Here is a 17093-nt window from a genome sequence, read left to right as displayed (position 1 = left end):
CAGACAGTATTTTCCTGAGCTGGTGGTCATGTCCTACCCTTTCAAGAGGAGCTGGCCCTCTGTGCACAGCCACATGGAGCAGTGGCAGGCTACCAGTGAGTTAACCTTTTATTTTTGTGTTACTATTATTTGTGCTAACCCCATTCTCCAAACTGCTGTGTGAAGCAAGGCCCATGGCAGACCTTGCCCTGGCCCTTGCCTTCTGTTTGGCTTCCCTGCTGCAGGCATCACTGAAAGTTCTGGAAAGCCCTCAGTTAGTTCTTAGTGACAGACTTGAACCAGCTCAAAGGCAAAATTAACACATGGCCAGTAAATAGAATGGTTACGGAGGAGTATGTATGTAGATGATGATATTCATTCCCCTAGGAGAAAGCTCAGCGTGACATAGACAGGAGTCTCTCAGTCCTCTTAATTGCAGTTTTTGGAGGTAGGGGGTAGAGGGAGTCACAGAATCACTGAATCATCTAGGTTGGAAAAGACCTTGAAGATCATCTAGTCCAACCATTAACCCAACACTGACAGTTCCCAGCTACTACACCATATCCCTAAGTGTTATGTCGACCCTACTCTTAAACACCTCCAGGGATGGGGACTCCACCACTGCCCTGGGCAGACCATTCCAATGCCTAACAACCTGTTCTGTAAAGAAATGCTTCCTAATATCTAGTCCAAACCTTCCCTGGCGCAACTTGAGGCCATTACCTCTTGTTCTATTGCTTGGTACTTGGTTAAAGAGACTCATCCCCAGCTCTCTGCAACCTCCTTTCAGGTAGTTGTAGAGGGCGATGAGGTCTCCCCTCAGCCTCCTCTTCTCCAGACTAAACACCCCCAGTTCCCTCAGCCACTCCTCATCAGACTTTTACCAGCTTTGTTGCCGTTCTCTGGACACGCTCAAGTAATTCAATGTCCTTTTTGTAGTGAGGGGCCCAAAACTGAACACAGGAATCGAGGTGCAGCCTCACCAGTGCCGAGTACAGGGGTAAGATCACTTCCCTGTCCCTTCTGGCCACACTATTTCTGATACAAGCCAGGATGCCATTGGCCTTCTTGGCCACCTGGGCACACTGCTGGCTCCTGTTCAGCCGGCTGTCAATCAACACCCCCAGGTCCCTCTCTGACTGGCAGCTCTCCAGCCACTCCTCCCCAAGCCTGTAGCGCTGCTGGGGCTTGTTGTGGCCCAAGTGCAGCAGCCGGCATTTGGCCTTATTGAAACTCCTACAGTTGGCCTTAGCCCATCGCTCCGGTCTGTCCAGATCTCTCTGCAGAGCCTCCCTACCCTTGAGCAGATCAACACTCCCACCCAACTTGGTGTCATCTGCAAACTTACTGAGGGTGCACTCGATCCCCTCATCCAGATCATCAATAAAGATGTTAAACAGGAGTGGCCCCAAAAATGAGCCCTGGGGGACACCACTCGTGAGTGGCCGGCAACTGGATTTAACTCCATTCACCACAACTCTTTGGGCCCGGCCATCCAGCCAGTTTTTCACCCAACAAAGTGTGTGCCCATCCAAGCCACGAGCAGCCAGTTTTGCCAGGAGAATGCTGTGGGAAACGGTGTGAAAGGCCTTATTAAAGTCAAGGTAGACAACATCCACAGCCTTTGCCTCATCCAATAAGCAGGTCGCCCTGTCGTAGAAGGAGATCAGGTTTGTCAAGCAGGACCTGCCTTTCATAAACCCATGCTGACTGGGCCTGATCATCTGGTTGTCCCACATGTGTTGTGTGATGGTACTCAGGATGAGCTGCTCCATCAGCTTCCCGGGCACCGAAGTCAAGCTGACAGGCCTGTAATTTCCCGGATCATCCTTCCAACCCTTCTTATATATGGGCATTACATTGGCTGATTTCCGATCTGTCGGGACCTCCCCGGTCAGCCAGGACTGCTGGTAAATGATGAAAAGCGGCTTGGTGAGCACCCCAGCCAGCTCCTTCAGCACCCTCGGGTGTATCCCATCCGGTCCCATAGACTTGTGTGTGTCTGTGTGATGCTGTAGGTCACTGACTATCTCCTCATGGAATGCGGGGGGGTCGTTCTCCCAGTCTCTGTTTTCTGGCTGGGGAGGCTGGATTCCCTCAGTACAACTAGTCTTGTTATTAAAGACTGAGGCAAAGAAGGCATTAAGCACCTCAGCCTTTTTCTCATCACTTGTTACCATGTTTCCTCCCGCGTCTAGCAGGGGATGGAGGCTCTCCCTGGTCTTTCTTTTGTTGTTGACATACTTATAGATACATTTCTTGTTGTCCTTGATTGCTGAAGCCATATTAATTTCTAGCTGGGCTTTAGACCTCCTGATTTCTGCCCCGCATAGCATCACAGCATCTTTGTAATCATTGTGAGTGGCTAACCCCTTCTTCCAAAAGCTGTAAACTCTCCTTTTCTCCCTGAGTTGCAGCCATGTGGCTCTGTGGAGCTGCACTGTAACTTACGGCCACATTTTCACTCAACTCAATTTCTTTCTCTCTTTGGTCTTGCCTATGAAATAAAGCAAAGCTGAAAAATGTAAATGCTGCCACCTGCTAAGCTGCTATTATTTTTGGTAACTGGGAACACTCTTCTCAGTGGCTGTAGAAAGTGAAGGACACTGAGTGCTGATAATATTGAAGTACCACTTATTCCTGGGCTTAAATTTGGGGTATGTTGCATGCCAGTGCTTCTCACAGATTTTTGAACCTACATTATAAACTGGGAGAGCCCAGCTCCCTGGGTCAAAGAGCTGTACTTTCATATCTGTAGGTGGCTGCGCTCCCTGTGGTACCATGTCCCCTCTCCTGGTCATAGATTGAAGCCCATGTCTCACACCTCCTGCCTCTATCCCCACCACCATCCCCAATGCTCCCCACTTCACACACTGCCCAGGCCAGACCGTGCTCCCCTATCACTTTCCCCCATGCCACAGCATCCTCCCCAGGCCAAAAGCTTGCCTGGACCACCCACAGCCTGGGCTCTGGCTCTTCAAATTTGTGAAATAAATTGTTTGTCTTGAGAATGTAATCTATTTTTTCTTTTAAGTATTTCAATATAAAAAGCATCAATCCACACATTTTCATGTTGTCTACAATGTATTTAAATATGCTCAGAATATTATTATGTCACTATTTTATCGTCACAAATGCTTTTTTACAGCTACACTAAAGGTTGTTAGAAAATCTGAAATCAAAGATCACCTTGTGTCTAACTCTGTGCAGATACAGAAGGAAAAGGGAGAATGGATCCAAAACCCTTTTTTTTCTTTTTTCATGACCAAACATGGTATCAGATCCAGCTCCTGGGAAGTGCTGGCCAGTGCTGAGGCTAATCCAAGGGCTATGTGGATTGCATGGACTTCTGCCAGTAGGGACACAGCAAGGTCCATACTCTGCAGAGCCTCAAAATAAACTCTTCTGCCTCAGTCACAGAGTACCTGAGAAAGTATTGGCGTGGGAATACATATCTGTATTACACTTGAACAAAATAGTGGCTGAATGCTTTCAGATGAACCTTTTCAGTGGGAAATTGGTTTCCTTGATCAAAATCAAGTTTTCATTGCCTGCCACTATTTTTCTCCATCTTTCAACAGTTTCAATCAGTTCTGACAGTCCTTTTACTCTTTTTGTTTTGACATCTTCCTTTTTGCTGGCTTTTTTGAAGAGGAAGGTATAGTCACTGTCTACAACCTTCCTCTCCTAGGATCTCAGATTCTGGTCTAGTTCCCAGGAGTGCATATCAGAATAGTCCGAGTGATTCTTTCCATCACTGTAAATCTGGAATCACTTCAACTTTGAGAGCAGAAGCATTTCTTTGGCAGCATGCCTTTGCTGCCTCTGATCACCTCCAAAAACCACTGGAAGATAGAAAAGAATATGCACAGCATCAGGGCATCAGGAAACCTCTATTTCTTATGTGCTGCATCAAGTTCCATCTCCAAGCTTGGCAAGTAGATATGATTACAATACATGAAAATACTATAAGTTTTTAATGGCACTTTCAGAGTAGCAGATTATTTCTGGAATGTGGATATGAAAATATTAATACATGACACTAGTAAAGTGTTTTTTAAATCTGACTTTCATGTCTTCACAGTGAGCTACTGACTATGTAGGCTTAAACAAATGTACAGTCAACAGAAGCCAAATGGATGTGTTTATTATGAAGTAATCTGTATTGTATTCTCCTCTTCTTTCTCTGGCCAGCTGTACATCAGAGCTGTTGCCTCCAGTTTGTCTGAAATTTCACTAATTTGGATAAATAGGTATTTAATAATATGTATGCCCTGTCTGACTGAAAGATTGTATCACTAAACCCAATGTTTCCAGTTTCTCTTTCTCCAACTTCACAGGAGAAAATGCTTCTATATCAACTCCTCATCCATAGTTTTCCCTCTGATCAACATTTGTGATGCCTCTTTTGTCTCTTGTATGAAGCCATTATGCCATTACAAAGCATTTTTCTGAATCCTACATGTCCTGTCAATTTTCTGTGTTTTTTCCTTAATGTATTTTGGATAACAGAACTTGCTTCCCTGTCAGCTTATGAATTTTAAATCAAATTCAGGTTTTGTTAAAATACCTGTCTTGGATGTATTATTACAACTAATTACTGACATTGAATTTGAGGTTTATGAATTTGCATAAGGTTATTCAAAAGGAAAAAAAAAAAAAAAAAAAGAAAAAGAAAAAACCATACCTGATTAGTATGTATAGTTTTCTCATTTTGTGTATTCTTGATTCTCTGTGAATTGTCTCCGAGACCTTTTGGATTTGTAACATCCACACCTTTGCTGTTGTTCTGGGGCATGACAAGACCAGAAATAGTATCGGTTCAAATCCAAAGCTGAAAGCCTTTCTCATGTGCGGTAAGAACTGATTCACACTCCAATGCCTGTACTTCTATGTTTTACTTTACTAGTACAGAGAGTTCAAAACTCAGTGTACAGAGCTCAGGTGTTCAAGTCCCTGAACTATTACACAAAGCTGCATCGGTCATGGATGGTGCTTGACTAATGTGAATCTGCTGTTCTCTTGATGAAAACTCACATGTCCTCCTAGTGCTGCCCTTTGCCTCAGGACTGGTTCAACAGTTTACAGAGATTCAGCCCTTATCCCCACCAAGGGCAAAAGGGCCTATTTGGGCCTTCCCCAGATTGTTAGTACCTTTGCTCCAGTATACATGCTCCTTATGCATATGCAGTAAATGAATTTTTTTTAAAAAATATATACTTAAATTGCTCTTGGAATAAAATACTGAGAGTATCTTTAAAGAGAGCAGTTAGCCTTACTACATTAATTCTCTGTGGTATACCTTTTCTCAGAGTGTACTGAGAGTTGAAGACAGCCATAACCAGCTCCACTATTTCTTTTTTTTTTTTTTTTTTTTTTTTTTTCTTATTCTGAAGCTGAGTTTTCTTGTTTAATATTTTGAAGGATACATTATTACTTTTTAATGATCCTCAAAGGTCTGGTTCTTATTTTGGTGTCATATGAAAGCTGCTTAAACAAAATATCAGATAACTTGTATCTGCAATTGATACAAATGTTTTATATTTCAGTGGTTTCTTACAACAACAGTTACGGTATGGTCATTTCACTGCATTTTATTGCATGAAGTATCTCATTATTTACATGGTAATAAAATGAATAAATTAGTATCTATATTTAGCTTTCTAAGAAAATGATCATTCCAAATGAACATACAAAACAAGCTTAATCACAGTAAATTCTGATAAAGGCAGGAATAAGCAGTACTACTAGACATAAAATAAATTTTGCTTTTAGCGGAAACTTGACCTTAGAAACAACCAGAACACTTTTCAGTAAAGTATTTTCCTTAAAGATACTCTGCCTCTAAACTTCACTAATAATCCATTTCAGTAAAAGTGTTTCTGGAACCTTGTGTGTCTGGGGGAAGAGGAGGCAGTTGCAAGAAGCTGTTGATTGACCTCCTGTGGCCCTGATAAACCAAATGTTGATACATCAGTTCCCTTCCTTCTAAGAGAAAAGTATCTTTGCATTCCCATAAGAGGGAGATACTTATTTTTCAGAAAGCACCTCTGGTACTTGTTTGCCTTCTAACCATGTTGTTTTAGGAGATTGCCATAGCTGCCACTGCAGTCAGCAGTGAAAGCCTCTACTGAACACTCCATGCAGTGCAAAAAAAAAAAAAAATATATATCACAAGAAGCAGTGCTTAACTGTAGCACTGAGATATAATATATTAAAAATACTATGCAGGACAGCATAGTGAAGTTGAAGTGGTACGGTTCTGTAATTCACACACACACACCCCTGGGGATAGTCTCTTTGAAGATTTCTATACTTGTTGCTGAGCAAGAAAAAGCAGATTCCTTAGGACTTTTGTCAGCGAGCATGTGAAAAACAGTAAACGTGCAAGTTGCTGTCTACAAGCAACAGAAGTACAGAATGATTTGCATTGGAACAAACCTCTAGAAGTCACTTTGTCCAACCCACTGCTCAACTACAATAATTATGTAAGAGTTTCATTTATAGAGTAATTAAAATATATGAATGTATGAGTAATGTAACAAAAAACTAGTAAGAGCATCACATGATTACTGGAACTCTAAATAGCCTGCACTGCAGAATGATAGATTTATTTTCTGCAAGCATAAAAAGCACTCATTTCAAATGATCATACCATATTTCTGGCATATTCTGTCAAATTCAGTAGAAACGGGTTAATTACTATTGATAACAACTTCAGTAAGAGACTAATTCTGTTGACTAAAAGTCTCTGGGTGACATGAAGCTGAGTAATTTCCTTGTATTTCACAGCTGATTCCTCAAGTACAATCTCTTCATCCTTCCCTTTATACAATTTTTAAATTTTGTTTGGTGAAAATACATTTTATTTAAACTTAATAAAAATTCTTTTTAATTTCTCTTAAGATTAGCAATATTCAAGTGATAAATAAAACTGCCTATTCATTTCTCCTATTTGCTTAGAGACTTTCTGAGTTTGCTGAAGGAACTCCTTTGCATGTTCTTATCACCTGCTGTTGCAGATTGCTACCTAAGCACCCAGCGTGGGCAGAAAAGCTTATATCTACCTCATTTGCTCAGTATCCTTTTCCGCCTCCTTGGAAATGTCTGCAGAACAAAACATTGCAACAGAAAATAGGAGTTCAAGCCTTAAGAACTATAGCTAGCATAGCCCTGCTATGACCACAGGCCAGATCCAGCGACATGCCGAGTCACTTTTGAACCTACTCAAACTGTATTGACATAAGGAAGCAGTTAATGATGAGGACAGATTGGCTACCAGAGCATCCAAGCAACGCTTAAACTGTTTATGGTTTAAGGGTGGGTCATTACATTAGCTTTGGAGATTAGAGTCAGGGTACTTAAGGAACTAAGTGGAAAACAGATGCTTCAAAACAAATGTTTTAAATTACCATGTTGGATTTCATTGGATTTTGGATTGCATTCAGTCAGCTGAAGCCATCTGATTTATAGTTCAAAACTTTGCTATTTTTTTAATATTCAGTGTAACTGAAGATCATTCATCTAGGTTTTCCCCCATATACTACCTTTTGCTAGCCAGAGTGTCATGATTCTGAAGGAGTTAAAATGCATCTTAATTACTGAGAAAGAATTTTTCTGATCAATAATCATAGCATTTATAAATTTCTGTCAAATTATAAAACTGAGTGTACAGGTTAGGAGAGAGGAATGTTTGTTATCCACGTGTTAAACTATAGTAAATGAGCTGTAGAGATTGTCAGATTTAAATTCAGATGACTAAATCTTCATGAGGTGTTTTGAAATGGGTTGTAAATCAGGCTGACCCATCTCTGCATACATTAGTGTTTTCTTTAAAGGCTTAAGTTGTCAGTCTTGAGCAGGATAGTTGGATAGTATCCTGAAATGCAGGATAAACAAGTTAAAATGACAGACTGGCCGAAGCTGGCCATAAAAAAAGAAACAGGAAATTCATTTGCTCTCAGAGCAAAAAATGTATGAGAGGCAGAAAGCAAAATCCAGAAAAATGAAGACAAGAAAAAAAGATCTGCACATTCCTGAGAAGGTAACAAGGGGCACATGACCCCTGCAATTATAGCATTTAAAACATCTGTTGATGTCAAGCAGGGACACAATGAGTATGACAAGAACAAGAATCTTAAAAATGGTTTTCGCAAGGAATACTTATTTAGCCTGAGAAGAAAAGAGCCTAAAGGTACAACTAACTTTCACTATTTCCTGTAAGAGATGGGGTAGTATGTCACAGTTTTTGTTTTTGCTTTTGGTTTGGTTTTTGGTTTTGTTGTTGTTTTTTGGGTTTTTTTGTTTGTTTTTTTGTTTTTTTAAATAAACATGGCTTTGGAAAGCAAGTTTTGAAAACATGGACAAGGACTTCATAATTTCCTGCCTGGATCTGATGGTGTTACACAGTGAAATGCCTTCATAATTTCCAAGGGAAATTAGAACAACATTGCCCATGCAATGTAAATTCTTAATAGTGCCTATAAACTTAATTAACCAACTGGACAAGAGTATCTAGGAAGCTGTGGTGAATGGCAATAAACACAGAAATAAATTACATTATTTAGCATATGTTATAAGCTTATTTGAATGATATGGAGTACAAAAGCTGCATATGTAATATCCTTATGTAACATGAGTAAAAGGGAGAATTTTAAAGGGGATCCTTCCTCAAGTCAGCTTAAGAGCAGAGCGTGCTCTGCTACAGAAACAGTTACTGACTGATTAACGCATCATAACACTGACAACAGGATGCCAGTGAACAATAAATATTTATTAGCTCTTATCCTCCCTTTGCATTATATCTATTTTATTTTTATCTTTGAGTTCCTTTTAAAAGCCAGGGACTGTCTTCATCCCACCTACCGTTCCTTTTTGTGAACCAGCTCTTATGGTTCCTTGAGGAATAAGTGTGACTTGTTTAATATCATCATTGGCAGAGAGCTGAATCATCAGAACTGATTAGGTAAAACTTTGCCTCTCAAATGAGGACTAAACACAAGCTAGGTAAATTCAATCTCAATTTTAGGGTTGCTGTTAATGTCGCAGGGTTTCTGAGCAGGAAATTCTGTGGGCAACTGTAATGATCCTCCAGCCAGTGCCATCAGAGAGAAGTTAACTGAACCACATTGAATGCAAGAGATAACAGTAGTGTTTCTATACATTATGTATGATATTATTGTAGATATAGCTACAGAATATATTACTTTGGCATGTAGACACTTAGCGTGGTCAATCTTCTGAATAATGATGACACTATGAGGATAATGATTTCGGTTTCTTAAATTGCATGACATATTTAAGGGGGAAAAAAATACTCAAAACCTGAATGTGTTGTTATAAACAGTGCTGCAATCTATTGATTCTAGCTATGAAGTATTATCCAAAGCAGGTAACTTTAGCATGTAGGTCCTAACAATTGCATTGGGATTTTATTAAGGCTACATTGAACTGAAGGGTAAGAGTGTGCTTGGGAAGACTGGCAGTGGGGGTAGAGCTATGTATCTTCTTAAAAACAATACAAGAAGCTTACTCATTGTAATACACCCAGATGTCTGTTAGTGATGGAGATGTCCCTAGTATCAAAGAAAGTGAGAGGAGAGATACAGCTTGGAGCCTTACATTTGGGTTTTGTTGTCTGTTTTCTTTTGAGATGGTTTTTAGCTGTTAATGAGGTGAAAAGTTGCTTCTGGGTCTCACAGGTACTGGCATTATCACAAGGCAATAATGCAGGACCTGAGGTTTTTGACACTATGCCTATAAACAGTTCAGGTGGAATCTGTGTAGAGTACAAAAGAAGTACCTGATATTTTTCAGGATCATGCATTTTTAAAAATGTAATTCATGGTGTTAATAGAACTTTACGCTACATGGATGCATGCCCTCTCTGAAAGTTAACATTGTTTAAATAATTTCTTGAGGGTCTACTACAGTACAGTTGAAAAAGTTTTATGCTTCTGTGATGCAGTGAAAATCCTATCATAGTACAGAAGGATGTGTGTGTTTAAATGTCAATAGCCAATGTGAAAATAAGAAGAGCTCCAGTAGTTATCCCCCTTTGACTATTTGTAGGACTAGTCAAAATGTAGATTACTCTGTGTAAACATCCTGTTAAGAGTCCCTTCACAACAGAAGGCACAATGCCTCTCATTCTTGACATAATAATGCTCTGATATGATCCTTCATCCATCACTTGTTAGCCTTGAACTGCTTTGTATTGTGTTGAGAGCTGTTTTCTTAACTTATTTACTTTATAGAACAAACTACCTAGCCCAGGTTTACTTTGTCCCTGTCTTATTTTTTTTATCCCTTTGTGCGTTAATCATTAAATGGCTCAGGTGTATCTAAAGGTACCTATGGAGTGCAATTCCACACTGATACTTAAAATGGCTTAAATTAATTCCTTTCTGGAACACTTTTATATTTTGTGGTTTAGGGAAGATACTCATTGTACAATCCTAGAAGACACTGTATCTTGGAGGAAGAAAAATATTCACTCTTTGTGAAAGAAAAGCTCCAATACAAGAAAATGGAAAAAATTATGAGATTGTTTTCTTCTTAGTAGCTTCTACTGTGAAGTGATTTCTTTTTCTATATGCAGAAGTTTACCTATTTCCTTCTGTGTCTTATTTTCTCTAGGGAGTGACTTATACGTTAAATCAGAGATAATGTAAATGTAAACACCTTCTGGTATGCCAGGAAAAAAAAGTAACCAGACCTGACTCAGGCCCCAAGTTTCATTGTTGATCAGTCTCCATGATTTGGCATTTACATTATTTAAACCAAAGAGGATTTGCAGGCTCTTGCAAATATCTGCAATGAACAGGAAAGGAAGCACCCGGGTTCCCTGCATGTTGCCCAGGTGAGCTAGCTGCATTAAGGCAGAGGATTAACCTGAGTCACTGTCCTGTGCTCCACAGAGACCGCTGAGGAAAGGTGATTTTCAGTTTGGATCATCCAAGAGTGTTTGGCACCAAGCTTCTGCAGCTAGGGAGGGACTTCTCTCCTTCATGGGTTTGTAGGTATAGACTTTGGAAGCTGACTGCACTATTTTAGGCACACATTTCATGTGAAAATTCAGCCAGGATGAAGCTCTCATGTCATTCACTCGAACTGAGGGAGACCCAAGTTCAAATTGCTTGTCTATCTGCTCTGAAGCACAGATGTGTTGAAGGCACTCTGATTACCCAGGAAAATGCCCTAACCACTGGGCTATCACGTTTTAAGAGAGTTCTCTCTGTCTCCTCTTGAAGCTGTCCCACTTAGTGTGAATTATTAACTATTGACTGGAGTAGGGACTTTACCTGAGCTCCCTTACATTCCACAAATATTCCCTGACTGGCAGATTATAAAATCAGTCTATTGCTTGTCTGTCTCCATAGCCCAATGAATAAATATACAGAGTGGTTGGATGGCACTGATGTTACATAATATTCCACATGCTTAGCATCTAGAAAGACCTTTCTGTGTTATTTGAATTGTGTCAGCTGGTATTCACACCCACTACATGCTACCCTTCCTGCTAGATGAGCTCAGGGGCTGTGTAAGGATCAGAGAGTCTGCAGTGGAGAGCCAGGGCTGCTTTGCTAACACAGCACACTTCAGAGCCACTGTCTCTCCCTGGCTGGTTCTACCTTCAGTAACAAGTACAGTGAACCAGCCTGGCTGTGAGTTTGCAAATTTCTGTTTGTCCCTGCTCTAATTCATATGAAAGTGCAGGGATGCTGGGCACTAAGAAACAGTAACTATCTGGTTTTTTTGGTGCTTCTGCTTTTGAAATCTGCATTTTTTTTTATAATAGCTGTTAACATTACTTCACACACATAATATGTGGAACGTTCTGGGTTGGCTCCTTACCTCCTCTCTGTGCTCTTCTTGGGAGCAGAACAAGACAATTGCACTTAGTTTATGTGTGGAAGAAAAAAGATATGTCCCAATGTGATTACATGATTATTTTTCTCATATTATTAATATACATTGCTTTGATGAGATACATGTCTGATGCATAATTATGACCTCCTCTACAACATAACTGAATTACCTATCCTCAGGAAAAGGCATCAACTGATACAGCAGATGGGAAAAGTGGATGAGCTAGTTGTGAGATCCATCAGCCTATGAAATATTACTGAGTCAGGAGACTTTTCAAAGATGCCAGTACACCAGGCAGCAGATGAAGGCAGTAAGTGGAGCCTACTCCTGAATGTGTCAATTGTGCTCCAGCTTTTTATATGAGAGCCTTGTACTTTGGCAGGGTATCAGTGCAAAGCATGTGGTGTGTTGTAAAATATCTGCAGCCAGAGAGCAGAAATTGCCTTTTCTTTGTTTGGGGACTGAAGTATTTAGGGTTGGACACAATGCTCTTAAAAGTCTTTTCTAACCTAAACCATTCTGTGATTCTGAGTAGGCATTGTTCATTGTTTTTAACTCTTTCCTCTTCCCCACAAAGCACAGAAAACCATGCTTACCTGGAAGGCCAGATTGTGCACTCCTGAGTGATCACGGGTGGTCTCTGTCAGCTCCATGCGCCTAGCATGGACAGGAGAGTTTTGGGTGAATGTTGAAAGCTACTTGTATCACAGGGCAACAGCAGTCAGCACCTAGTTAATCCATCCACGGAGTCTGTGAGTATTACTTGAAGTCTACTTACCTGGGGGCACTCTCAGGTTACTCTTGCTCACTTGTAGCTCCACCCTCTCACTCCCCTGACACAGCCCCTTTTGGCCAGCGTGGGAAACCGCATTCAATGTTTCTTGAGAAAAGAAGGGAGGATTCCTGCTGGGCCCAAGAGGCAGACATATCTCTGGGTGATCCCAAAGGCAAATGTGTGTATTTACATGACTTCTGGCTTTCTTCACTTGCTTGGGGGAAAATCTTCCCCACCCAGATCTTTGAGAGGTCAACACAATTTTTTGTCTTTTTCACAGCTGTTCTCAAGTCACTCCTGTGATGCTATCATGGCTCTATTTTCACAGTGGTTAAGGACTTCATCTAGCAAAAGAAAACAAGGGAAAGAAACAAACCCCAAACCTCCAACAAATATCAGATACACATTTTCAGCTGTCATCCCAAATCTTAGGGCATGGGGTCATTTGGTTACCTGTCCTCAGATTACTCACCTTTAACTGAAGAGTTTTCTAATACAGGTTTTCAGGCTTGTTATTTGCAGTATGGTAAAATCATATTCTTAGAACTATCAGTTGGGTTTCCTACCCGTGTTTTTAGTTGCCTATGGACTTTGTATGTACAGCTTGTTCTGTGTAAGTTCACTGAAAATAGTAGCATTATTACAGACACTAACCATCAGGCAGGATTTGAACAAACATAATTTTCATCTTTAAGGACAACAAAAAGGAGGGTGGTTCTGTTTCTTTGAAATACAGCAACATTTATTTATGTACTCATTAAGTGCCTAAATTTGTAATTTTCTACACAGGGATTCAAAATGTCATGAGTTTTGCCTCATCCTGTGAAAGAGCAAAAAATTATGTCCTGTTTTAGGAATAAAGACAGAATGGACTAGCATGACTAAATATATTCTTGGAAATAAAGAACAGTTACTTGAAAAATAGGATGATGCATCTTTCTGAGGAATCTTCCAACTATGTTTTAATTATAAATTATGCAGTTGCAATATATGTTCTCTGAATCTTGTAACTATTGCTTGAAAAGAAGGACTAGTTGGTTTTCTTTTCAGTAAGGAGCACGTGATTTTTAATGATATATTCTGTTTTTCAACGTTCAGAATCTTTTTTGATGCCCCAGGTTTTGAAATCAGCATCTTTATTGCTATTTGTATTTGCCCCGGGAGTAGAGCAATTTCTGTGACTAATTGCTTCTCTCTGCACACCAGCAAAAATGGCTGCAAATATCTTTAACAATTTTGATATAATTGACTGCTAATTACTGCATACCTCAGCTGTTTCTCTCTTCCTTTCTTCCTTCTCTCCTTCTGCCAGTTTTGGACATGATTTTACTATCAGAGGGAAGAGGATAGAGGAAACAAAGCAGTGAATCATTTTCAAATCCAGCTCCTGCAGTCCTAAAATCTGTAGTCTGCACTTGCGTGGTTGGAACAAAGTTCTACCCTGGTAACTATGCCAAGACACAAGTATTTTCTGCTATTGTTCCTCTTCTCCTGGAACTCACTAGATCATTTTTAAAACTGGTTTTCTCACTCAGAAATGTCAGAACAACATTGACTGATTATTTCAGTCCAAAGTTTCCTCTGCTGAATTACATTTCATGTTAGTAAATTCACAGGATACTGAAAGCAAGAATACCACACATCCAAGACAAACCCTGAACCCACTATAGAAAACATTAAATATGCCATTTCCCTGTGGGCAAAGGACCATGTATTTAAACAAAATGTGGGAACTCACTGATATTTTTTGTCAGGTTCAGCCAGCAGTCTACTTAAAGTTTGATTTACAGCAAACTCTTTTCAGTTTCTGATTAGTTTATATACTTACATGAAGACATGGATTTTTAAGAAATATTATGTGTCTGAAGGATATCGTGTCCTGCCATTTCAATCGATAACAAGCGTGGACATTCGTCTTCCACTTAAGTGATTCCTCCAGCTACAAGAAGACATTAAAGACTTGCACTCTGAATTTTTACAACATTAGACTAACAGTGCTAGGCTCAAGAAAATATGTGTTGCCAAAATTCTACTGACTAATAACAGAGAGAAAAATTTATAATTACTGAAGAGCTGCTTCCTAAGGATAGCACTAAGAGACTTTATGTTCCATCCCAGTATTTCTACATGAACTCTGGACCCTTTCTTAGTTATAGGAAGAACAATCAAAAAGACATTTTTTCACTGAGTTTCAAATATAAATGAGATTTATATTTTTCCTAGTGTGAATAATACATGGAGGAAGTTCATTCTCATTTGAAGACATAAGTATCTTTTCCTGTGTGCTTCTCACTTCCTTTTTCAATGATAGAAGTTTATGAATTTATTGAAAGAATGTTGCTGTTTTGGTTAGCAAGACTGAGAAACTAGGAAGGGAAAGTATTTTATTGTATTAAAACAGCAATCCAGAAAAGGACCTCAATAGCACACTAAGTGTGCAAAACTACTTTTTTGATACGGACTAAGGAAAATTTCATTTCAATGAATTTTGTATCTTTACAACTGTGCAGGTAGCTGGCATAATGAACAGAATGGCATAATGTTATTTTATCACACATACAACTGAAGCCTAGAAAATTAATAAACTTGAGAAATTAACATTTTAAAAAAAGTTTTGTATATAATAATTATTTTCTTGGATCCATTCCTCAAAACACGAGAGGTGTTTTCAGTCATTCCACAGGGATTTATTAAGGAAGCAGAAAGCTTGAACATCACCCCCTCAGAGTGTTTTCCTTGAATTCTAAGGTAAGGGTAACCAGAGGTCTTGGTAGCAGGAGAGGCTTTCAGCTGAGCTTTATGCTTTGTGATACAGAAAAATGTTCCTATCTGTAGCATAAAGTAATACGGGTTGTTATAAATGGGTATCTTACAGTCAGTGGTAGTTTTGTGCTGACACTGGAGATCAGTATTTCCCATAGAATATACAGAGGTCTGAGTAGTAAAAAAAGGAGTACTATGGCAAATAAATAAAACTTTTGGTTAGCAAAAAAGCCTTCCCACACCAGTGCTAAGTAACTTTGCCATGAAATCATAGTCACAGGGAATAGCATTCAGAGCATTTTTGTGCTTCAAGCAACAACACAGCAGTGCTCAATCTGCTCTGAAATTGCCATGCAGACTGGCTAGGCCAGAGGGGTTTTTTGGGTACTATAAATATATTAATCAACAGCATTTCTTACTGTATACACAGAAGGCAGATACATAGCAATATGATTCTTAAAAATTTGATAGGTACATAGAGAAGATGGGCAGGAGTATAAAGAAACAAGAGGGGTGTTTAAAAAGAGTAAGGTCATTCTGTTTTTTTAATTGCTGAACTGCTGGAAGCAACTTCATAGTTAGAACTTGTACAGTTGTTCAAAGATTTTTTTTTTTATACTTAATTGATCATATTCTGTATTTATAGTTGTGCTAATTTTACTCAGCTGTGGTTTCTAGAATAATTGGGTAAAAAATTTCAAAAGCTTTGAGATGGTAAAATCTTGAACAATCTTGGTCAATACGTGACCTGGGTAAACTGAGACTTCAAACAAAAAGTGGGCAGAACAACTTCAATCCTGACCTAGTGACACAGGTAGATTTCCTAGAGATGGTGTTACCCTGGCAATCACTGACCATGTTTTTCTATGCAAATTTCTGCCAGAGCTGCTGAGATCTCCATGGTGAAAGCCAGAAAAAAACCAAAGAAGAGTTGTGGGAAGAGTCAGAGTGAAACTGTAAATGCACGAATATTTTATTGATTATTCCATGTTACTGCTTAGATATTGCTCCTCAAAGGAAAGGTGAGTGAAAGAAAAGCATGGTTATAATTCACGAATGGTTGGCAAGTAGCAGATTAGTTGCTCTGCTTTTTGCTATATATCCTAACATTTATTTAGCCAGCCATGCTTATCCCCCTACTGACATTCTTTGTTGATATCCATAATTTCCAAACTGCAGGTGTTTGCACTACGGGCTATTCAATTTTCATAGTATCCATACTCTATAGTATCATGAGAATAAAGGATGAAAGGAAGAAATTACTGTCTTCTGGGAAAGAAACACATTTTAAATGTGTAAAATTGTCTCTTGCACACACTTTTCTTGAAAAAGCTGACTTTGGGACTCATTTTTACCAAAGGGGAAGATTTCTTTTTAAAATTCTCATCTACTGGTTCTGTATTCTTAGGAGAAAAGCAGAAAGTAAGAAGTTCTTACCAAGATAAAAACAATTTTGAAAAACACAAACAGTGTCAAGTTCAATGAAATGTGGACACAAACCCCATAATCTCCATTTAAAAAAATCTTTTATATCTGTACAATGTGACAGTAAATGCTATTAAAGAAATGTTAGATGTTTTTGCAGCCATTTTTGTACACATATATATTTTGCATACCTCATAAGGCATTGATATTGATTGAACTGTTCCTTCATCTGAAGTCTTTTGTTAAGAAAGAAAAGAAATTATTAAACTTTTTGGAAAAT

At 39.2% G+C, this 17093-nt stretch overlaps 1 protein-coding gene across 1 annotated transcript in view; it reads right to left on the bottom strand.

The window, feature by feature from the left end:
* SLC28A3 (solute carrier family 28 member 3) overlaps positions 1-12503 on the bottom strand; it is a 47400-nt gene extending 34897 nt beyond the window's left edge. Inside the window, exons 1-2 of the mRNA XM_074813664.1 lie at positions 12447-12503; positions 4667-4768 (exon numbers count right to left, since the gene is read on the bottom strand). Coding sequence (XP_074669765.1) covers positions 4667-4768; positions 12447-12503 — 159 coding nt within the window. The remainder of the gene's footprint in view (positions 1-4666; positions 4769-12446) is intronic.
* Positions 12504-17093: the final 4590 nt, after the last annotated feature.

The sequence above is a fragment of the Strix aluco genome, chromosome Z (assembly GCF_031877795.1).
Source record: "Strix aluco isolate bStrAlu1 chromosome Z, bStrAlu1.hap1, whole genome shotgun sequence".
NCBI lineage: Eukaryota > Metazoa > Chordata > Aves > Strigiformes > Strigidae > Strix > Strix aluco.
Note: the sequence above shows the minus strand (reverse complement) of the source record. Positions and strands in the feature narration are given on the sequence as shown.